Genomic DNA, 22,389 nt, shown 5'->3' with positions numbered 1-22,389 from the left:
GGCATGGGAATTGCCTGTTGCATTTGATGGTTTTTTTTTTTGTTTACTCGCGTATTATACCCGGGGTGTTGTTTCTAGATTTTTGTTCTGGCGCGAATCAGATGGTGTTATGCTAAGGAACCTTGTGATATGTGATTTTCCAGATATGCTGTGAATAGCTCATGATTACCGAGAATTGATGACCCGTCATGTTTAACAACCAACTTATAGAAGTACATGCAAAAGACACAAGAAGAAGAGGAAGGAAAAGAGAAGCATTATATACACGCTGAGACGAAGCAGCTAGTCAAGGCCATGAGCGGCTCTAAATCTTCCCTGCGTAGTACACCTTGCGCACATCGACAATCTTTCTGCCGAGTGCGTGAGCAATCTGCTCCGGGTTACGCTGGCTCATGAACGCCTGGTAGGCGGCCTTGACTGTGTTCATCTGGTTTCTTGAGCGACCAACTCGGGCGGAGAGATCATGAATACCGGCAGCGCGACACATCTCGTAGATGAGATATTGAACACGGAGTCCGAAGCCTATTATTGTTAGCAAAAATGAAAATGTCCGAGGGAATGAAACTAGGCATACCGGGTGGACGGTGCATCAGCTGCAACTCTGTGGCTCCCACCTTGCCCTTAACATCGCCATAGATTGTTCGGTTCTCGTAGCGGGGAATGGGCTGCATGTTTCGGATCGCACGGTATTGCGACTGGATCTTTGCATCGGAGGCTTCATCGGACTTGGCCTCACCGATACCTAGCAAACCATTTCCGTTACCAGCAATGGAAAGACGGTATGCACGGCGGACCTTTCCTAGTCGGGTCTGGTTGGTGACGCTGTGTGAAACAAGGGTCTTGGTGCGGAGGCCCTTGACCTGGCTCTCCGTGTAGCCCGTAGCTAGGAGCAGGCTCTTGAGGGCGTCTGTCATTTCTTCAGCCGCCGCTGACCGCTCCTTCTCACCCTTCTCGGCAGCTGTCTTCCGCTCTTCCACGCGGGGCTCATCAATGGTCTCTCCAGGTCCGAAGAGATCCGGAACAAGTGCGCTGTGCGGAGACAGCTCGCTCTCCTCCTTGCCGTGGGTGAGGCGCAGGTTTTCTGCGAACCGAACGAAGTCTGCACCTGTCGTGTTATCAGGCATCTCGGCAAAGAACTGACCGAAGTCCTTCACGAAATCGTCCTCGGTTTTCAGCGTGAAATTGTAATCCGAGTTCGACTGTGGGGAGCGCTGGTGTCGATCAATGCCTGGCTCAATAACAGAGAAGTCGTCGACGTATTTAAATGCCATGGGATCACTGCGCTCGTCCATCTGTTCTGCCAGATCCTTCGGGTCGATAGCGGCTTCGCCGGCTTCGATAGCAGCCATCTGTGCCTCCGAGTACTCCTTGGCAAGCTTAGCCTTCTGCTCTTCCGTGTAAGGCTTGATTTCCTCCACCCGGGGAGCCTTAACATTTGGGAACTTGGGTTTCCGGTTGGAGAGAGACGCGGGAGTAGGATGGAATTGGCGTCGAGGGACTCGCGTGCCTGGGGCGGCAGCACGGGTGAAGCTGCATAAAAGGCATCGTGCCGGCCGTGTAATGTTCATGGTGGCGTTGCTGTGAGCTCACCAGCCAGCGGTAGGCCAGTTAAGAGCTTTAAAAATGAAGAAAAGGGCGAAATGCGGAGGCAATTGGAGGACGCAAAGGCAAAAGAGGCCAGCCGGAGGTGAAGCGTCGGAATGAAGTTCTTTCTTGCGGGCGGTCAGTGTCTGACCAATCAACGACGCGTTAGATGCGTTTCTAATAAATTTCTCATTTGATGATTTTCGTTCTAGAAATTATTGTGCTGTCGCTTTTCACCTTACATGTTTGCAATACGGTCATCTGTTCGGCGCTTCACTTCTTCTCTGTCTTCTCAGACCCTTATAGCCCTTCAAGCGCGGCCAGCATCCAAATTATACCGTCAACGCCGTTCAACGAATGCGCCAGTCCCCGCAATAATGCAGAACGGTCCCAAGAAACACTTTGACGGCAAGCGCAAGAAGGCGAAGGTCGACAAGAACAACAAGAGCAGTGGACATGATGAGGTCCTGCTTTGCGATATAAACCAACTCCTCAAACGGAACGAAACTGAGCAGGCTGAAACCAACGGCGACAGCGTGCCTTTCTCCCTTCCAGAGAAGTTCACCGAGATTGATGTCAAGATTTCTGAGCTTTCCTCAACAGGTGATGGTCTAGCGCTCGCCGAGAATGGGAAATATGTCTATGTTGTTCCGTTCACGGTCCCCGGAGACACCGTACGGGTCAAATTGGTCAAACATTTCGAGTCATTGTCGTACAGCTTGACCGATTTTGTTAAAGTGATCGAACCAGGTCCTCAAAGAAACGATGCGCTGATTGGATGCAAGTACTTCGGGGAGTGTTCTGGGTGCCAACTTCAGATGATGTCCTACGAGGACCAGCTTGCTCACAAACGGCGCATTGTGGAGAAAGCCTATGCCAATTTCTCTGGGTTGATCCCGGAGCTTATTCCTACCATTGGAGAAACCTTTGCTTCGCCAATGCAATTTGGATATCGAACAAAACTCACCCCTCATTTCGCACATGGTGGTGCAGGCAAAGGTTCTAAGCAGGATGGCGAAGAACCCTCACAACCGCAGGTCCCCCCAATTGGATTCACATACAAGAACCGACGACTCGATATGGACATCGAAGACTGTCCCCTGGGCACAGACATTGTGCGTCGCGGACTCACTAGTGAGAGGAAACGAGTTGCGGAGAACATCCGTTCTTATAAACGAGGTGCCACTCTCCTGATGCGGGAGTCTACCGCACGAATTCCCAAAGACGCCGCGCCTACCGCCGATGGAGAGACTCCCAATGTCGGCGGGATTGCCGCTACTCCCAACGCAGACACGGGCGATGTGATCCGCATTGAGCGCGAAAACTACATTGAAGAAAAGCGTTGCATCACAGACAACAACGCGACGTCTTTCGAGTACGTCGACGACTACATCTTTAGCAACAAGGCAGGTGCCTTTTTCCAAAACAACAACTCAATCTTGTCCGGCTTCACAGAGTACATCCGCTCTCAAGCCATTCCTGCAGGCAACGACCAAGACGCAAAACCAATCAAGTACCTCTTGGACGCATATTCCGGCTCAGGCCTGTTCACAATCACCCTCTCCCCTTTGTTTAAGTCCAGTCTCGGTGTCGACATTGGAGGCGATTCTATCGTTTCAGCACGCGAGAATGCTCGTGCAAACAATCTTCCCAACACAGGCTTCGCCGCTGCCGACGCCGCCACTCTCTTCAAGGAAGTTCCGTACCCACCAGATCAGACCTTGCTGGTTATTGACCCACCTCGCAAGGGTTGTTCAGAAGACTTCTTGCGTCAGATGCTTGATTTCAAGCCGCGTCGTGTTGTCTATGTCAGCTGTAACGTCCATACCCAGGCTCGTGACATTGCTGTTATGGTTCAGGGTGATGAGAAGCAGAATGTTCGCTATGAGATTGAGAGCGTCCGTGGCTTTGATTTCTTCCCTCAGACCGGTCACGTGGAGGGTGTGGCTATTTTGAACCGCACCTCTTTTCCTCAGGCTGAGGCCGTTTGAGTGAAAAAACCCCAGAAAAGTAATAATATTGAGCCTTTTCAGGCTGTACATTTATCTGACATTGCATACCTCGTGGCGTTTGGGAAGGAAGTCCAAAAAAGCATGATGGCGCTAGTGGATATGTACGCTGTCTAATACATTTTCGGTTTTGAAAAAATTTCAAGATATTCAGGCTACAGACTGCCTATATGCTCTACGTTATAAATCGGCTTTGTGCACTGTAGAGAATGCCGCTAACACCCGCAACCCGTTTTGGGTAAAAAGAAAACAGAGAGCAGCACCACCGAAGAAAGATAAGACAACGAACTATGAACAAAAGGCTGAGCTACATCGATTGACAAGTATCTAATGATAAGGTTCACTCATTTTCCCCTTACGAGCTTCCCGGGCCACCAAGCAGCGCAAACCGCCGCACAATGCTAGGACCAATCTCGTCATACTCCGCCTTAGTGTGGCAGTAGCTCCGGAACTCAGGCGTCTGGCCCAGCAGACTACCCCCGAACCAGGGACCATGGCGCTGGCGCTTGTGAGTGACAACGGCAACATCGAGACCACCACTCCGTGCGCCACCGCTGCGAGCCTCGGAGGCACGGATTCGTGCATCCACCAAGTGACGAATGTCACGCTGTAGACGACGGCCAAAGTCTTTGTACAGAGTAGAACCACCAGACAGCACAATGTTCTTATAGAGACCTCTCCGGACGTCAATGGGGGAGGACTGGATGACGCCGTCAACAACATTGGGAAGCGGGGTGAGGAAGTCGGACGAGTAGATTTCGGGGTTGAAGAAGATCTCCGGGGCGAGGAAACGTTCGTATCCAATGTCGATACTTACACTCCGCCCGTTCGGCGCAGTGACGGTGTGCTTCAGGAAGCGATCTGGCTCGCGGTCATAACGTGCGAACTCCTTGACAATATCGGGGCTGACGTAACAGTACTCCTCCTTCACTTTCTCTGCTGTCTTTAAGCTGCTATCGGGCTCTCCACGGTCACGCAACAAGCTCTGCACGAAATATGTGATGTCTCGTCCGGCAATCGGGATACTCTTGATAGAGGATCCGATGACGTAGCCCTCGGCGACAGGGATAACGTGGGTAACACCGTCACCCGAGTCAATGACCGTTCCAGTCAGGGATCGGTCCGTCACCTTTGAGGATGTCCATGAGGCAGCAAGGGCGAGCACTGCTTGTACAGCAATGTAAAGACCGGCGCAGTTGAACGACTCGAACATGATTTCGGCGGTGTTCTCGCGGTTCTCGGGAGGGTTCAGAGGCTATAATCCAAAAATGTCAGGGGTTTCACAATTTTAAACACAGCACGCTGCTATCATATAAAGTCGCCTTACAGGTTCGGTGAGTAGGAAGTAGTGGTCCTCGGGCTCCACGCGCAGATATTTGAAGATTGAGTTCGACCAGAATCGTTCCATGTGGTCCCAGTTCTCAATCTGTCCGTGCCGGATCGGGTAGTTAACGGCATATCCTGGACCATTGCCCGCAGCCAGCGCTTCATCGCCAATAAAGAAATCCAGGTCCTCCGTGCCACGCTTTGCAGACAGGTTGGAGCTCCCACTGCCAGCGCCTAGGAACGAGGGCTTGTTTGCGACTGGGGGTCGGCCGCCCCCAGAGCTACCAGTACTTCCAGCACCAGCCTTGGTTGCAATTGCAGTCGGAAATACAAATGACGGGGAGTCGTTACCGGCGAAACCTGGAATATTGGAGGTAGCATGTCAGCCTAATCCGTGATCGCGAGCTCTTTAACCACCATAGAAAAACATACCAAGCTTAGAATAGCCAGTTCCACTAGAAAATGTATAGAGTAAGCAGTGAAATATTACTTTGACCCTTGCAGATGTGAACTTACTTGTCCATGACAACGGCTGGTGTTTGGGACGCCATGGCGGGTGGTTGGGCCTAGGAACGATCACAATACAGTGAGGGGTTGAAAGAAGTGTAGGCGATGTATAGAGTGAGACAATAATGAGAGAATCGGCTGGATCTCAATTGGTAGCCGAAAATGCCCTGACTTCAAGAGACCAAGAGGACAGGCAGACAAGGCGGGGGGAGATGCAGTGCCCGGAGGTCAGATTACCTAAGGGGGTCGGTCACACGTCAACATCATGTGCCGGGAAGTATCAAAATATCCTCAGGTCTTTCCTACTTTGTACATAAGAAAGCAGACAACCATCCATTGTATGTCGCCCTGGTGACGGCAATTGTACTGCTTACTTTCAGCAAAAAGTGAAATTAGACCAAAATGGCAAGAGCGACCAGTGCTATGAGAGTTTCCCTAAATCTGCAATATTCTCTAACTATTCATTCGCACATCATCAATCCCTAAGCCTCTCTTGCCCCTCAGTCTTTTATTACTCCAAGATTATCATTTCTGATGCACGGCACGCATAGTGCTGCCCTTCGTTATCTGTATTCTTCTCTTACCTTGACACGGATGGTCTCGCCGTAGACTCTTGTCTTCTCTCGCTTCACTCCCCGTGCCCAAAGTCTACTATATCGTTACAGCATTAGTTCCCAGTGATTCTTTAGGCTGGAACTAGGCGGTCAGTCGTTTCAATTTGAAGTGAGGATCTCACAAAGAGCACCTGCATTTCGATCCAACAATCTGCGAGTACACTGCAGACGCGTCCAAGATTTTGCCAGTTCGCGCGCCTCATCCATATCTTCACTTTAGCTTGACGTCGTGGCAAACTTGGTATTCTCGACATACCCGATTCAAGGTATCGCCTTGGATATTCGGGCCTAATCGGCAACGCTTCTCTTGACCTCGACCTGATACCTCGATCGATCGCGCACAATCTCGTGGAAGATCCCTAAATTGCACTTGTTGACCATTTCAAGATGTCGCAAACCTCCGGGAATGAGGGCGTTTGTGCCATATTTATTCATGCTGGGGCGGGCTTCCACAGCCACGAGAATGAGCACAAGCATTTGAAAGCCTGTGAAGTGTCAGTCTCGGTCTTTTATTTGATGGTTACACAGTCTAATAAGTGAATTGAATTAGCGCCGCACTCAAGGCTATGGCATTCTTAAAGAGTGGTGGCACCGCCATTGACGCCGTCGAAGCAGCCATAATGGTGCTTGAAGATAACCCGATTACAAATGCAGGGTTTGGAAGCAACTTGAACGCAAAGGGGGTTGTTGAAGGCGATGCCTCAATTGTCGATCATCATGGGCTAAATGGAGCGGTTGGAGCTGTGCCCAGTAAGTTTGTTGTGTCTCTTGCTCAGAAAGTCTTGCCTAACACGTGAGCCTGCTAGACATCAGGAATCCAATCATGCTTGCTCGGAAGATTTATGATAAGTCTAATGTACAGCTGGGCATGTCAAGGGTGCCCCCTAACTTCTTGGTTGGAGAAGGTGCCAAGGACTTTGCATGGGAACATGGCATGGTGATCATGCCCGATGAAGCCTTGATCTCGCCCGTCGCTCTAGAGCGTTATCAGGTATGGGCCGCAGAAGTCAATGATTATGAAAATGAAACCCGTGGCGAAATGATCGATCCCTGGATTCGCCGGCCCATGACTCCCCTTGACACTCGCCTTGAACGTCTCGAGCGTGCTTCTCAAGCAGGAGCTCATCCGACCAGCCATGCAGCAGACGAAGAAATCAGAAACCAGGCCGATCCAAGCTTTTTTGCGGATGTGAAGGGGCGCCCGGGAGCATCGCTGGAGCATAAAAGTCAGAAAAAGGCCAAGCTCGCGAACTCACAGCTACCTGTGCAACCTGTCTCCCCCTCATTCTTATCTCGGGATGGTAGCCCCGATGCCGCCGATAGTGAACAAGACGAGGATACGATTACAGACACTGTTGGCGCGATTGCCATTGATAAGTATGGAAACATTGCAGCGGGATCTTCTTCTGGTGGCATTGGCATGAAGCACCGAGGTCGAATTGGTCCTGCAGCCCTAATTGGCATTGGCACCCATGTTATTCCACAAGACCCATCTGATGTGGATGGAACTACATGTGCAGTTGTTACATCTGGGACTGGAGAGCTTATTGCCTCAACACTGGCGGCAAGCACTTGTGCGCAAAGGATGTATTACAGTCAGAAGATGGGCGACAATGGCCTTTTTACCCAGGTGATGGAGGAAGAAGCTATCAGGGCATGGATGAAAAGGGAGTTTAACGGTCCGTTTTCTTCTTTTCGCTGCTTTAATTCTCCAAACACTAACATTTGTTTGCTTGTCTGTTAGAACACCCTGCCGTGAGCAACAGCGTCCTCTTTGGAGCCCTTGGGGTGGTCGTTGTGAAGAAAAACAATTCGGGCATCGAACTCTACTTTGCCCACAACACCGACTCTTTTGTGAGTCTTTCATTATTCATTATTACCATGGTGCAGGACTGGATGCTAAACATATCTTTCAGGCCATTGCCTCGATGTCTAGCAATTCGAACAGACCTTCTTGTCTGATGTCGCGAGGCTCGCGAGGAACCATTGCCCAGGGAGGTTGTCGAATCAGGTTTGCAAATAACTGTAAGTTTCATTATTAGGTTGAAGATATAAGCTGTGGATGCTGACAAGGATATGTAATAAGAATTGCAATTCACTCTGGATGCGAACTACAACTATCTTGCAGCGAAGCCTCTTTGCTCTGCTGACTTATGGTCTGTTGGTACTCATCGATGGACGAGGTAGCTTTCGCCCACAATCACCTGTATCTGCCTCAGTCCAGTCTCTCCCATCTGAAATCTCTGCCTTGGTATACCCGATTCTCCATTGTTTTCCTTGGCCTTACACCATTGATGTCTTCCACGGTGACAGGATGACAAGACGAGCGATTGCTTCATCGGATATTTCTTGCTCTCCCTAGATAGCCTCCTTCTTTAAGATAGGACACCAACAATGTGATCAGAGTGTTTCAAAATTCCCGGCTGTCCTCCCCGTGTGTACCTATTCGTTTCACACTAGTATGATGAGAATTGTCCCAAATCTCTTCCTTGTGAACCAGCTACGTGTAGTGTTGCTCATAGCATCAAGCGAATGTGTGATCCAGGAGTAATACCAACCCAGACATCATAAAGCCAGATGTCACCATCTGGTTATCTTTTTTTTTCTCTAACGATATGACCTCCCGTAGAAAAGATATCAAGGACCCGGCGTAGGCGTCGACATGGGCGTTCCCGTTCCGGATGCCCCGTTAACACGCTTCTTTTTCTTCTTTTTCCGTGGCAACAGAGCAGGCTTGGCATTGTCTCCGATATCCAGATGCGTGCCACAAGTCATGCAGTCACCACCAGGGGGCGGCTCGCAGAAGATACTGAGACAAATGGAGCAGACGAAGCCAACATCAACTACTCGGCGATGACAAAAGCAAGCAGCACGAAAATCGACATCCACCCGAGTCGGAAGAACCAAATGACGACGTGAGCGCTGATCAGGCAAAAACGCCATCATCAGATACTGCAGCAGGCCTCGCGGCTCGGCGAGAGCCATATAAACTCCCTTGGTAGCATCAGACGCCTGCTGAAGGAAGACCGCATCGCCACTGAGCTTGCACACATCGATGGGGATGCTCAAGCGCTGGCAGGCAAAGATGCTGTTCATGACAGGGATATACTGGTGGGCCGCATCGGTAGACCCGCTCACAGAAACAACCAAGATGCGGCTCTGCAGCCGCTCGTCCTCGTTCGAGGCTGAGTACCGGTTTGTGGATGTGCCCCCGCCCCCGCCGTTGCCATCGGCCGCTGCATCTTCGGCGTTGGCGCCGCCGTGCTCCTCCGCCCAGGCGAGTGTGCGTCGGTTGGTGTGGCTCAGGGCGAGGGTGAGCGCGCCCGCTAGCATCGTGGACATGTTGCCGCGTAGATCGTCGCCAGTCGTCGAGTCCATTAGTTCTTTGAGATTGCGGGTGACTTGTTCTTCGACGATGCGGAAGGGGCGGTATTTGTTCGTTTCTGGGGCTGGGGTGTCGCTTGCGCCGTTCATTACGACGTCGCCGTCGCGATCGGCGGTGCGCTTTCGGGGATCATCGTGGGATGGGTAGAGCCATGCTGCTTTTTGACTGTGCGATGCGACTACGGCGACTTCGTTGGCATAGTTGCATGCTAGGTGGGCGTTGATGAAGACTAAGATGTTGGCGATTGCTTTAGAGAGTGGCAGGGAGTCTTCCAGTGCGGCCCAGGCGTGTGGGTTTGTGTCGATGACTATGGTGAGCAGGGATGGGGAGAGGTCTGGATGTCGATATGGTTAGCCAGTTGTTCGCCTCTTGTAAGTGTAGAGAATACGGACCGGTAGCTCCTAACTCATAATGCTCCGAAGCATCCACGGAATTCATTGTATTGAAATGGAGGATCGGTCCAAGGTGGTGTTCATTATTGTGAGCTGGGCTCACAGATTGATGCCAGGCTGGTTATTTAGAACCCTGTGCTGCACATACAGCCGGAATTAACTTTGAAGTCCAAGCTCTAGGTACCTGTCGAGGATCTTGAAGCGATAAGCTGGTCACGGGGTGATAACAACAACTATAGCTGTCCTATATCTGTTTCCAATATATATCTCCAACCTACGTCGTTGAATTGCATCCTTTTACATCCTCATACTAAATTGACTCTGCGGGATCTTCGACTGACTCACAGGCAGACCGATCTCGGGAGAACCAACACTCCAATCGGATTGAATCCCACACCGCGAAGCCGTGGGTGACTGAAATTACCTTGAATGTCTGAGCAACTTTGGTTGAAAGATGCTCTGTTTTCAGCCGATTTGAAAGAAAGGATATGGTTTCTCTTGGCATATATCCCTTGAATGCGCCAAGATGAAACTAGTGCCTGTGATGTACATATCTGGGTTCCAAGATGCCTTTCTACTGTTCACGGCAGTTGTATAAAAATGGGTTCCCGCACACCGGAGGCCACAGGATATCTCTTCGGAGACCTTGGAATGTTGACTTGCGAGGTCACACCAAAAGACGAAAAGGACTAAGCTGAGTATTTGCTTATCGACAACGTGACGGGGTTCGTCGCTGTGGTTGGTGTCTTATCGGACCAATTGATAATGGGGATTCGTGAAGGAAAAGGGCGCGGAACTGTAAGATTCGGTATATTATTACGGAGTACATCGATGTACGGGGAAAGGTCTATGGTGTCATTTTAGGAATTCGAACAGGCCAGCGCGGCAAACCGAAACAAAAATAAAATTCTAATATTTCGACGCTTTTCTTCTTCCAAGACCTCCTTTTCCCCCCTTCCCCATAAAAAGCGGTTGTCTGTTTCCCACCTTATCGCTATTTCTCTCCGCTCCGCACTCCCCTCACCCAGGAAAAAAAAAGGCCCTCCCATCCACTTTAACCCTCCTAGCTCGATCCGACAACTGGAATCTTCATTTTTGGCCCCTTCTCTTGCGCACCCCTGCAATGGTTCAAGCAAAGGGCGAAGAGCGCGCTGTAAACCTGGCCCGAGAGGCTGTCGAACTGGTCGACGCGGGCCACCGAGAGGTAGGTGATCTATTTCTTGAACACCTCTCAATGGAAGCTAGCGGAATACTGATATGCAGCTCCAATAGGCTGCTTCCCGAAATCTTAGAGAAGCTCTTGCGATCGCCCCCGAAAATCCTCAAGTGAAAGCCGCCTTTCTGAAAGTTCAGCATGAAGACAAAGACGGTCACCAACTTCTCGATCTTTGCCGCCGATATACCTTACACAATGATGAAAGCGCGGGCAAAGAAGCTGCTACTTATCTCCGGACTGACGGCCTGAAATCCCCGGAAAACGTCGCTTTGGAATGCCTGAAGTTGTTGCTCGCACAGCGCCCGCAATCTCTGTCGACGACACAGGATGAGATCATCTCTGGGCTGGTACGACAGAACGTCAGTGTTCGCCTGTACTTTTCTACACAGCTCCAGACCTCTGTCACAGCATTCTTCGACGAGATATATGATCGGGGTGATAGAGCAGCGGTGTGTCTTGATACAGTAGTGTTGGATCCCACCGTGTGGACATCGGAGGAAACACGATCCCACTGCGAGAGTGAACTCTTCCAGCTTTTCATTGCCAAGTTGATGGAATCGGGCCATGATCTTGATGGCCGCTCTTTAAAGGGAATTACTCGGTTACTCGCTGTCCACGCCGTTGAACTAGAACATTTGATCGACGATGAAGGCTTGGAGGTGATCCTCTCATCCCTGGACAATCGGCTGCCGCTAGAAGTCCGAAGCCAGGCGACCCTGGCTACTGCAAAATATCTCGATGTCGCCAAGGAAAGAGGCGAGAAGAAGCTTTTGACACTGATCATGTCCATTCTTGGCAAGGGCCGTGTCAGCGATCTCATCGTTGCTTTCTCTGCGGTGGCCGCCATCTTCCCTGTGGCTCCCTCTGCAGCTGCCAATCTCTTCTTGTCGGACGAATTCATGAACTTCCTCCTCCCAATCGCATCGCGAGACACCAAAAGCAAGAAGGTAGAAGCTCTCGTGTTGGAACTTCTCAATGCGGCTTGCATTAATCGTCCGTGCCGCGAGGTTGTTTCAAAGAAATTTGGAGAATGGTTGTCACATATGTTGACCAATGGAAGTGATAATTGCTCGGAATTAGCCGCAGTGGCCCTGGCAAAGATTCGGGCATCCGAGCCCGATAAACCCTCGGCTGGCAACGGTAAGGTCTTGGAACAAGACAGCGAGTCTGAACTGGTTCATCGATTCATGGGACTGATGTCTGAACAAAAGGTTGAACACAGCTCCCACGCAATCGAAGGATTGGCTTATACCTCGGTGAAGCCGTCCGTCAAGGATCAACTTGCCAATGATCCGGTTTTCCTACGTAACTTCATTGCGGCTATGAAACAAAACACCAAAGACTCATCCGTGCTCTATGGTGGCTTGACAGTCGTTTTGAATCTCACCAAATTCTTACCCAACCTATCCGAAGAGCAAAAGAAGATGGCACAGTTGAAGAACTACGCAGACCCTTCTACCGTGAAGGCACCAGCGATAGATATTCGAGATGAAGAGGAAGCTGTCCTGTCGCGATGTTCCGCCGTTATCGATGCAGGCATCATGACTCTGCTCGTTGAGTGCGGCCGAGTCTCCTACCCTTCCACCAATGAGCTCACGGCAAAGATTCTACAGTCCTTGACAAGACCCCAAAAGTCCCGTGGAACATTGGCCCAGCAAGGCGCGGTGAAGCTGTTACTCGCCCTTGCAGCCCCGAAGCAGAGTAGCTCTGGCCCTGTGAGGAACGAAACAACACGCATCGCATCACACGCGCTGGCCCGGATCCTCATCTCTGTTGATCCTTCACATGTATTCCCAGCATCTGGATTTCCCCAGGTCACATCCGCCGTCCGTCCCCTGCTCTCTCTCCTCTCTTCGCCCGAGACTGCCTCGTTCTCGGCCGACCAACCTCGTGATCTACTCCCAGTATTTGAGAGTCTCCTAGCTTTGACGAATCTCGCTTCGTACCCGCATGACGACTCCGCACCCGAACTCATGGTACGGGAAGGCTGGTCTGCGGTGGAAGATCTTCTTTTGTCTAGCAATGCTCAAGTTCAGCGAGCTTCTTGCGAACTGGTCTGCAATCTGATGACTTGCGAGTCTGGCATTATCAAGTTTGCAGATGGCTCCAAGCAAGCGGCCCAACGCCTTCACATTCTGTTGGCTCTGACCGATGCCGATGACGCTCCGACGCGACGGGCTGCCGGCGGGGCTCTTGCGATGTTGACGGAGTTCGATGCCGCCATAGCAGCTGTCCTGGATCGACCCCGGGGAGTTGAACTGTTATTGGGATTGTGCCAGGAGGATGACGATGCCTTGGCTCACCGAGGTGTGGTCTGCATACGCAACCTCACTTGCATTGCGACAGGTGATATCGGAGCCCGGGCTAAAGCTGCCGTTCGCGCCGCAGGAGGAATTGATGTCCTCACTGCATGTCTCAAGAAGACGAAGAACCAAGCGGTGCTACAGGCTGGGGTAGAGGCCTTGAAGCCGCTGATTGAATAGCGGCCATGGCCGTTCGATGTCTTCCGTTTTCGAGCAGATTCCTTTTTCACTTTTTTCCATTCGCATGTGGCTTTGGGATGGGCTGGCTGATCCAGTGGAGTTTTTGCGATTTTCCTCTTATATTTCATGCTTTTTAATGAGTTTCTGAGATGACCCCTGATCATGAGCACAGCGACGGATTTGGCGACTGCTTTTTTCTTAGGACGCCTAAGGGAGGCGTCCAATCTATGGAATTCGGCGCACAGAGTGCAATAGGTTGCACTCATAGAATTATGAATGGCTTGATCTTACCCCCTAACCTCTGATTTGAACAGCTGACTATCGAGATAATTCCCAACTAGGCTGTGGCGCTTCTGTAGTTCTGTAGCGGACCTCGTGACGGGTCTCCCCCTGTATGGGTCCTTTGAACTTTCAGCCATTCAAGCTTTTAGGAACTCTCATCGGCATTCCTATATGCATTCCAGGTATTTGTTGATACATGATGCTTGATCCCTCTCTCGAAAGTCACAAAACACCTCTATACGAGGGAATCTAGGGTCCATCGGCCAATGACTAACTGACGCCGATCCCATGCATGTGGGGGGTCAAGTGGTATCCTTTCTCTCCCATTCGTATGACGTTGGACAAGTAATCCACTATATTCGTGAGCTTGCGGACGAAATTCCACACCGCAAATCCAATACATACATGGGTACTCCGTCCCTGTGTATATATAGTACGGAGTGTTCGGTACCTTGATATATGATGTAGCTTGGCGGAGATTTATAAGACCGTACCGTGGAGAATTTCCCCGTGGATCGACAAATCATCTTCAGTCCAGCGCGCACACCTCCAACCGGTTCGCCTTCCTAAGCTTTAAAGAACACCTGGACTCTTCCAAGGTTCTTTTCTCAACTTCTGAGCTCTTTGGTTCTTCTCCTCTCGATTTATCCTCGGCGTCTTTCTCTAGGTGTGCAAAGTATCCCTCCCATCTCCCCGACACTCCCAGACAGGTACAGTTTGTACAGTCAGGTACACTTTGGAGCTTTGTCTCTTTGTCGTTCTACCTTCCTTTTTACATTCCCTCTCCATATTCCCTGTCACACACATTCCGATGGCGCGGTTCATCTCTTCCATTGCCTGCGTTCGCCCGCTCACCTGATCGCTTCCTCGTGATATTCAGGTTGAACTTACTCCGAATTTTCTTCGATTGGAAAGCCCAAACACAACTCGAAATTGCAGATAAAGCGTGGATTTGAAAGGAGTGTGGTTCTGAACTGAATTTCTAGTGGACTTTTTAGTCTCGCCAGTATGAAATTCGGCCGCAATTTGCCGCAGTTCACGGTTCCCGAGTGGAGCGGCTCTTACATCAAGTACAAGGCCCTGAAGAAGCTGATCAAGTCTGCTGCTGAGCAGATCAAATCGGGACAGGAGCCGGATTTGGCTGGTAAGTTTAATGCTTCATTTCCTTGAATTTATTATCTTGAACATTTGAGCGCTGTTCTGACCAGGCCGTTTGTGTTGCTGCCTATAGGTTTCTTCTACAACCTCGACCGAAATGTTGAAGATGTCGATCATTTCTACAACAAGAAATATTCCGACTTCGCCCGCCGTCTGAAGTTGCTCGAGGAGCGCTATGGCTACTCAATGGATGGTCGCCATGCTCTCGAGCCCGAGGATCGGCATGACCTGCGCGAGGCCCTGCTGGACCTGCGATACCACTTGCGCCGCTTACAATGGTATGGTGAAGTCAATCGACGTGGCTTCGTCAAGATCACCAAGAAGTTGGACAAGAAGGTTGGTGCGCAGGCCCAGAAGCGCTATCTGGAGACGAAGGTCGATCCCGCCCCGTTCGCCTCCAATGAGCGCGTCTTCCAGTCTCAGGATCGCATCAATGCTTGGATGGCCATCATTACGGACCAGTCCAAGGCGGACGACAAGGCATCCGATGACACGAGCTCCACCCATTCTTCCCTTTCATTGAAGCGTGGCCCAACTAGGCCTTATCTTAATCTGCCTACGAGCATTCTCACTGCTGTGGATGATGCCCTGCGCAAGGATGACACTCATGTCTTCCTTGAACTACTCGAGACTTTGAAGGCCACTGCAGATGAAGCGGGAGACACGGTTTATCCTAGGGTTCTCAGAACCCTGATCCAGCGCTCTATCCTTCATCGTTCTCGTGCTGTCCTGAATCTTCTCCTGAACCGGGTGGACACCCTAGAAGAGGACGATGACATCAACAGACGTAACTGCCTTCACCGTCTGGTCATTTCCATTGGTCGTGACCAGCCTACGACTGACGCCGAGCCCGCGGCGTCAATGGTGCTCAACTTCCCTCCGGAGACTACCCGCTATATCACACCCGCGGCACCTCCGACCCTCCAACCGCCGCGCCCCGTGGTCAAAGAGGAGCACATGCCCCAGCAGCTGGGTCGCGAGGATTCTGCTGTTATTCACTTCCAATTTCTCTTAGACTCGCTGCGCCCTGATCAGCGTGAGTCTTTGATGGCCAAAGACCTTGCTGGACGCACTCCATTGCACTATGCGGCACAGTATGGTTTCAAGGTCGTTTGTGAAGTGATCATTGAGCATCTCAAAGAATGGGACATGTTCGATGTCAGCGATGGGATCGACGGTCCTCTCTGGCAGGACAATGACGGCTGGGCCCCGCTTCATTTGAGTGTTGTGGGTGGCCACCCCAAAACCACCCGGTGTCTCTTGGATGCCGAAAAACAGCATGGTCCCTCGCAGGGGCGGAGCATCATAAGAAAACAGGTCTCGAAGTCTAGTGCAGTATTGGTATTAGCGACCAAGGCCAACTTCATTGACATTGTCCAGCTTCTGGTGGATGCTGGTGTCGATATCAATTACCAGGATGAACAGGGAGAAACTGCATTGCACGTTGCCGCCCGATTTGGCCGTGACGAGTGCGCCCAAATTCTGCTGGATGGTAGCGACGACCAGAAGGCAGACACAGAACTAGCTGAAAACACATATAGTTGGACTCCGCTCTTCATTGCCTGTGTGGACGGATCTCTGAGTGTGGCCAAAATGCTGGTTTCCGCTGGTGCAGATGTGGAGCGTTTCGACTCCTCTGGCTGGACGGCTAAGGAGCACGCGGCCCTCAGAGGCCATCTTGACATCGCCCGATGCTTGGCAGAAGTTAGCCCTGGCCCTCCTGCCACTGAGCCTGATTTTTCATCGTCTACTCCAAACCTCACTGGTTCCGATTCCTCCTCGCCCCCGACTCAGTCGTCCCTCACTGATCGCCGGTCAAATGCGCCTGGCCCAACTTCTGGAGGTCCTGGCGTACGGTCCACTGAACCTATCAAGACTTTTGGACACAGGTATCTCACCGATGAGAGCATGATCTTGGTCAGTCTGGGAACTATGGACATGCGCAAGCCGCTTGAGACAGTCAGCCTCGACCGCATTCCGATGGAGAATGCACATGCCACCCAGCTAGATACGTCTTTGTCGATGGTGATAACAGCTAGCGGTGCACATGGTGAGCCGGAGGTGATTGACTTGCCTGTGCAGGACAATATCTCAACCGAGCCAATTGTCTTCCACACTACCGATCCTAGCAAGGTGCGTCTGCTTTTCGACCTCATCCCCACCTACGCAGGATCGAAGGATAAGATTGTTGGCCGGGGTGTCGCTCTGCTTTCTAGCATCAAGCCCACTGTCGGGTCGCACCGAATCAACCTCAAAGGTGATTCCACTGTTCCCATTGTTGCCGCGAATACCCTTGAGGTGATCGGGTCTGTGACGTTCAACTTCCTTATCATCACGCCCTTCAAGCACCCGAAAATGTCTATCGCGGGCAACCAGACCTACTGGCGCTCGATGAGCTCCACCATGGTCATTGGACACCGTGGACTAGGTAAGAATATGGCTGGCCGCAATTCGTTACAGTTGGGCGAGAATACTGTGGAGTCGTTCATCGCTGCAGCCAACCTGGGCGCCTCATATGTCGAGTTCGATGTACAGCTCACGAAAGACCATGTGCCTGTCATCTACCACGACTTCCTGGTCAGCGAGACAGGTATAGATGCGCCTGTTCATACCATGACACTTGATCAATTCCTCGAGTTAGGCATCGGACGTTACCGTCATTCATTGCCGGGATCTGTCAAAACTAACGGCGAGGAATCTGAGCTTGGCCCGCGCCAGCGCTCAATGTCGGTCGGTGGCTCCGAGTACAACCCGGCCGAATTGACCGAAAAGATCAAGCACACACGCGACTTCAAGAAGAAGGGATTCAAGGGCAACACCCGCGGCGAGCACATTCAGGCACCATTCGCCACACTGGAGGAATTATTCAGGAAGATCCCGAAACCTGTCGGATTTAATATTGAACTAAGTGAGTTACTAAAGCTTCCCAAGAACAGCTATTCCGTCGATCTAACCAAGGTCGTCAGAATACCCCATGCTCCACGAGAGCGAGGAGGAAGAAATGGACACATACGCAGTGGAACTGAACTCCTTCGTCGACACCATCTTGACCAAGGTGTATGACCTAGGAGGCGGCCGCGACATACTGTTCTCCAGCTTCAACCCGGACATCTGTCTGCTGCTCTCTTTCAAGCAGCCTTCCATCCCCGTTCTTTTCTTGACTGACGCAGGCGCCTCCCCGGTCGGTGACATCCGTGCCAGCAGCTTGCAGGAGGCTATTCGGTTCGCCTCACGGTGGAATCTCCTTGGAATCGTCACCCAGGCTGAACCACTGGTCCTCTGCCCACGACTAGTCCGAATTGTCAAAGAGTCCGGTCTTGTGTGTGTCTCTTACGGAACACTCAACAATGAGGGCAAGAACGTCGACGTAAGTTATGGTCTTTTCACATCCCTAGAAATCTCAAACAACCGTCTTACCACATAATCCCTACAGTACCAAGTCTCTGAAGGAATCGACGCCGTCATTGTCGACTCTGTGCTCGGCATCACCAACGGTCTCATCCAGCGCCATGGCAAGGGCGAACGCACACCAGGCACATCGCCTAATCCTTCGGCCGTCAAGGACCAGATCACTAACTCTGCCAAGGGCGATGTCATAGTCCCGGCTCTTGAGCGGGTGAAACAAACTACCCTCTCACCGGATATGAATCCCCCTACCCTTCTTTAAGAATCTTACTGTCATGTATTATTGCATTCTCTCTGGTATTGTGATTTCTCGACATACAATGTCAATAGTTTGCATTCAGCTTCAACAGCCATCAATACCAGTTGTTCTTGACAGTTTCTAATCTATTGCTGTAGTACTTGTGGCTTTAGTAGGCCTCTATTTTTTATTATGTTGGCGAGAAATAATATTCCTATTCGCAATGCACCTTCCTCAACTGGCGAGTCACGCCAAACGGTCATTGAAGAATCTCTTGAAATCCTCCCACTTAGCATCTTTACCATAAGTTAGAGAGAGAGTGAGCTGAGCGTCGAAGATAGCTCTCCGTGCAGGGCTACAAGTACATCGAAAAAGCACCTCAGACAAGGGGGATGCAAACAGCCGTGATAATGGAATTCCTCCATCAGACGATGAGGCACCGCTCTCCCCTTCAATTTTTGCTAACGCATCAACAAAAATATCGCGGAAGTCAAAGACCGCCTGCTTAAACTCCTGTGGCGCGGCAGGAGGAGCAATGGATTCCGGGTTTGAGGCAAAACGCTCCATCGGCACAGTCTGGATATTGCTCCAGTCAAGGATAGCAGTGATGTTGAAATCTTCATCAACGAGCATATTATTGAAGTGAAGGTCCAAATGACACAATGGAAATGGGCCATATACATGCTCCTCCGTTACCATCGATGTCAACGACTTTTCGAGGAACCAAACGGCTGCTTCCCAGTTTGCTTCGCCTTTGTGTTTTTCGTGGATTTCCCTTGTCTGGCCTTTTCGGAATAGATAAAAGTATTTCAATGAGGTCGACGGAGTCCAACCCAAGAATCTGAGATTTGGAATGATGATGGTTCAAGCTCGTCGGACCCGTCGGGGTACGAGCGGCAGCCGATCTTGCTAAATCGGAGAGTGCTAAGTTCATAGACATAGCGGGCTAGTTGAGCGGCGAATATCAGCGAATCTAGGGACTCTTCTCGTTGGCGGATCTTTGAAGCCTCAGAGCAGAGATGGGTGAAATTAGCTGTTTCGAGGACTTTTTTTATCTTCTTTGTGGTTGCTCTCAGGGTTCATGTCTTGAAACGATATCCAGTGTTTTTCGATAGAACCCATTTCAATAGAGAATTTTTCAATCTAGTCTGAGTTTTGCAAATAGGGGCTAGGAGAATGACAAAGAGTAGGGAATTTGAGGGAAATACAGGAGATCAAAGAGAACAACGCATGTGCATCGTAGCCAAGTCACTCTACGTATGGAGTACCATTCTCGGGCCTTAAATAGCCCGATCCGCAGCTGCGGTCATCCATTATGGACAGTAAAACTATATCGAATAATTAATTGTGTGTTGATATACTTTTAATATCCTAAAAGCCCCAGAAGTAGTCGATTCCAGACGTAGAATGGATTCATTTGAAGCATCAAACAGCGACAAGGAGAGAAGAGCATTACACTGGCCTTCAACTCTGGCTTCGTGGACCAAGTAAAACTAGAAACACTAGGCAACGAGAGATACGATATTAAATTCTAAGAATTCTGAATATGGGCAAAGCAGAGCTGTTATTAAGTGGAAAACGGCGTTTTTACGCTGGCTTGACCACTTAACAACCTTGATATTTTCCGACTATAGACGCTGTTGGCTACCGACATAGAGCTCATGGTTGATAAAATGGTCCTTTTTGTAGACTTGAACACTCACCTATGCTGTCATAGGTCATTTCAAATCCGTACGACGGTCCGTACAGTTACACGATCATCAACGCAGACGCAGAGGGGTTCACGTATGCATGCAGATTACCGTATTGAGGAGAAAGTTGCATCTTGGGCAGACTTACATGCATAATAAAATCATATCGCGGTGCATTTATCATGCGTTACTCATTGTTCCTCGAAGATATGTGCATAGTCCAACAAATGAACCTTGTATTTTCTGTCGTTGAAGATATATATAAATGAGTCGTTCGTCTTCTATCTTTTCGAATGTTCAATCCAGCAACTACTTTTGAAAAACAGAGATGTCGTTCGATGAATCCTTCCTCAGCCCAAGGGATCTACTCACCAACAGCAAAACCTTCTGCTGTGACGGCCCGAGTTTCTTCAAGCTCCAACAGGCAACCCAGGCAACACAGAATTTACCCTATAATGATTCTGGGCTTGACTATAGAGTGCCATTCACAGAGCAGGGAAGGCAAGAGGTAAAATAAGGACTACCAAACTAATCCCTTTGATCCCAACTAATCTAGAGATACCTATAGCTGTATGTAGACCTGCTAATTCCGGTCATGGAACACTTTTACACAGTACAGGCCTATCCCTGACCTTTTCTCACACCCACCTACTGACACGTCGATAGATTACCAGCCAGTCTATGAATCTTGAGGTATGGAAAAGATAATTGACAATGCCAATCAATCTAATCGTTTGCTTTAGGGCGGATATCGTTCTGTGGGGGATATCTGTGACTACATTCTCAAACTTTCGGCTACAGCAAAAGAGGATTATGGTAGGAATAGCCCGGATTTTTGATTCCTTGGTTTTTTCTTAAGCTGAGTCTTTTTGCTTTGTTCAAAACAGATGAGATATTCAATGACCTCGGAAGGCTTTACGACGATGAATCAGACAACGAGAGTCTGCGTGCAGAGGTTCAGGCAAAGATCAAAGACCGATTGGACAAAGTAAATGGCCTGTCTAAACAGTGCACGAGCACAACCGACAACCTTGTGGCAGCTATCGGAAACGTAACCGAGGGACAAAAGCTGGTCAAACAAGTCGGTGAGGAACTAGGGCGACAAGACACTATCGACCGACTCCGCAAGTGTCACGAAGGTGACATAAATGGACAGGAGGGTTTCGAAAGTGACTGCAGAGCACTGGATATCCTGAATGCAAGTTCGATAAATCCACATGCATATAACCGCTCCTTCAGTTTTGCGCTGTTTCTAACAGTGAGATTCAATAGGGAATCATCGCAAACCAGAACATGCAAAATGACTCAAGTGCCTCGTTGGCAAACCTGCAGCTCGCTGTCGGTAGGCTCATCCCCTGTCGAGTTGCTGGGTTTGAGATTGACAAGTATGCGTTAGGTGCGGCATACAATATATTCAATGATCTCACTGCACTGACTGAGTACATCACCGAGAACACCGAGCCGGGGCCTGGGCCTCTTCTCAACCTAAAAGAAAACGAACTACTGGAGATGTGGAGTGATCTGGCAGTAGAAGGTATGACGAAATCCTTCTGTCTGTCATTGTTCACGGATGCTGACCTGATTTCTCACATGCAGTCCAAAAGTTCAAGGAATCATATCAGTGGCTGAGGTATGGAGTTTATGGGTCAGATTGACAGATGTAGTCTTGTTTCCTTTGCCTAACCAATTATGCCTAAGTTGCCTTAATCCCCTATAGCTTCAAATTTTTGTTCTGTGCAATCGTCAATACAAAATTTTCAAATACATCATAGACTGACTATTAAAGATTGCAGAGGCATATGGTTGAGAGAGAACAAAGAGTTTCGTAGCTCAAGTCGCAGATGATTGTCTCGTCTGTCTAGTTCATAGCGCAGGCAATTTTCTCGGGTTGTCCCCCCGAAAATTTAGTACCGCCTTCCAGATTGGGTGCCATAATTTCTGCCATATATTCTGCCCACTTCTGGTCTACATAGTCAAAAAAAAACATTCATTTTGATCAGAAAAAATCGTATATTCTACCTAATTCCTACAGAATTTAGCCCCTTGACGATAAAGCAGTTGATATGAAAAAAGTGACTTAATTTTGTTACTGGCTTACA

General features: G+C 50.0%; 9 protein-coding genes across 9 annotated transcripts; 5 read left to right on the top strand and 4 right to left on the bottom strand.

Annotated features, from left to right (window-relative positions):
* Positions 1–304: 304 nt before the first annotated feature.
* LCP9604111_564 (mitochondrial 37S ribosomal protein uS5m) lies at positions 305–1,568 on the bottom strand (the record flags this gene model as incomplete). The annotated part of the gene is made up of 2 exons (XM_039069361.1): positions 305–522; positions 575–1,568. 2 exons carry the CDS (start codon positions 1,566–1,568, stop codon positions 305–307), a joined length of 1,212 nt encoding a protein of 403 aa, XP_038933112.1.
* Positions 1,569–1,961: 393 nt separating this feature from the next.
* LCP9604111_563 (tRNA (uracil(54)-C(5))-methyltransferase) lies at positions 1,962–3,575 on the top strand (the record flags this gene model as incomplete). Its single annotated transcript, XM_039069350.1, has 1 exon — positions 1,962–3,575. One exon carries the CDS (start codon positions 1,962–1,964, stop codon positions 3,573–3,575), a length of 1,614 nt encoding a protein of 537 aa, XP_038933111.1.
* A 373-nt stretch (positions 3,576–3,948) lies between these two features.
* LCP9604111_562 (actin-related protein 3) lies at positions 3,949–5,470 on the bottom strand (the record flags this gene model as incomplete). Its single annotated transcript, XM_039069339.1, has 4 exons — positions 3,949–4,848; positions 4,921–5,279; positions 5,352–5,374; positions 5,436–5,470. 4 exons carry the CDS (start codon positions 5,468–5,470, stop codon positions 3,949–3,951), a joined length of 1,317 nt encoding a protein of 438 aa, XP_038933110.1.
* A 957-nt stretch (positions 5,471–6,427) lies between these two features.
* Positions 6,428–8,402, top strand: LCP9604111_561 (threonine aspartase 1; the record flags this gene model as incomplete). The annotated part of the gene is made up of 7 exons (XM_039069328.1): positions 6,428–6,534; positions 6,591–6,790; positions 6,847–7,719; positions 7,785–7,894; positions 7,957–7,970; positions 8,035–8,065; positions 8,127–8,402. The coding sequence occupies 7 exons, from the start codon at positions 6,428–6,430 to the stop codon at positions 8,400–8,402; spliced, it is 1,611 nt and encodes a 536-aa protein (XP_038933109.1).
* A 275-nt stretch (positions 8,403–8,677) lies between these two features.
* On the bottom strand, positions 8,678–9,863 carry LCP9604111_560 (TFIIH/NER complex subunit TFB4; the record flags this gene model as incomplete). The annotated part of the gene is made up of 2 exons (XM_039069317.1): positions 8,678–9,759; positions 9,818–9,863. 2 exons carry the CDS (start codon positions 9,861–9,863, stop codon positions 8,678–8,680), a joined length of 1,128 nt encoding a protein of 375 aa, XP_038933108.1.
* Positions 9,864–10,940: 1,077 nt separating this feature from the next.
* On the top strand, positions 10,941–13,516 carry LCP9604111_558 (UNC45-central domain-containing protein; the record flags this gene model as incomplete). Its single annotated transcript, XM_039069305.1, has 4 exons — positions 10,941–11,021; positions 11,090–12,040; positions 12,114–12,173; positions 12,245–13,516. The coding sequence occupies 4 exons, from the start codon at positions 10,941–10,943 to the stop codon at positions 13,514–13,516; spliced, it is 2,364 nt and encodes a 787-aa protein (XP_038933106.1).
* A 1,290-nt stretch (positions 13,517–14,806) lies between these two features.
* Positions 14,807–18,623, top strand: LCP9604111_557 (glycerophosphocholine phosphodiesterase; the record flags this gene model as incomplete). Its single annotated transcript, XM_039069294.1, has 4 exons — positions 14,807–14,942; positions 15,030–17,864; positions 17,923–18,323; positions 18,390–18,623. 4 exons carry the CDS (start codon positions 14,807–14,809, stop codon positions 18,621–18,623), a joined length of 3,606 nt encoding a protein of 1,201 aa, XP_038933105.1.
* Positions 18,624–18,845: 222 nt separating this feature from the next.
* LCP9604111_556 (uncharacterized protein) lies at positions 18,846–19,232 on the bottom strand (the record flags this gene model as incomplete). The annotated part of the gene is made up of 1 exon (XM_039069283.1): positions 18,846–19,232. One exon carries the CDS (start codon positions 19,230–19,232, stop codon positions 18,846–18,848), a length of 387 nt encoding a protein of 128 aa, XP_038933104.1.
* A 1,386-nt stretch (positions 19,233–20,618) lies between these two features.
* On the top strand, positions 20,619–21,945 carry LCP9604111_555 (uncharacterized protein; the record flags this gene model as incomplete). The annotated part of the gene is made up of 8 exons (XM_039069272.1): positions 20,619–20,798; positions 20,859–20,903; positions 20,957–20,983; positions 21,034–21,106; positions 21,178–21,488; positions 21,563–21,632; positions 21,687–21,824; positions 21,887–21,945. The coding sequence occupies 8 exons, from the start codon at positions 20,619–20,621 to the stop codon at positions 21,943–21,945; spliced, it is 903 nt and encodes a 300-aa protein (XP_038933103.1).
* Positions 21,946–22,389: the final 444 nt, after the last annotated feature.

Source organism: Penicillium roqueforti, assembly GCF_015533775.1.
Source record: "Penicillium roqueforti strain LCP96 04111 chromosome Unknown scaffold_01, whole genome shotgun sequence".
Taxonomy (NCBI): Eukaryota; Fungi; Ascomycota; class Eurotiomycetes; order Eurotiales; family Aspergillaceae; genus Penicillium; species Penicillium roqueforti.
The sequence above is the reverse complement of the archived record's forward strand: the minus strand, read 5'-3'. Positions and strand labels throughout refer to the sequence as shown.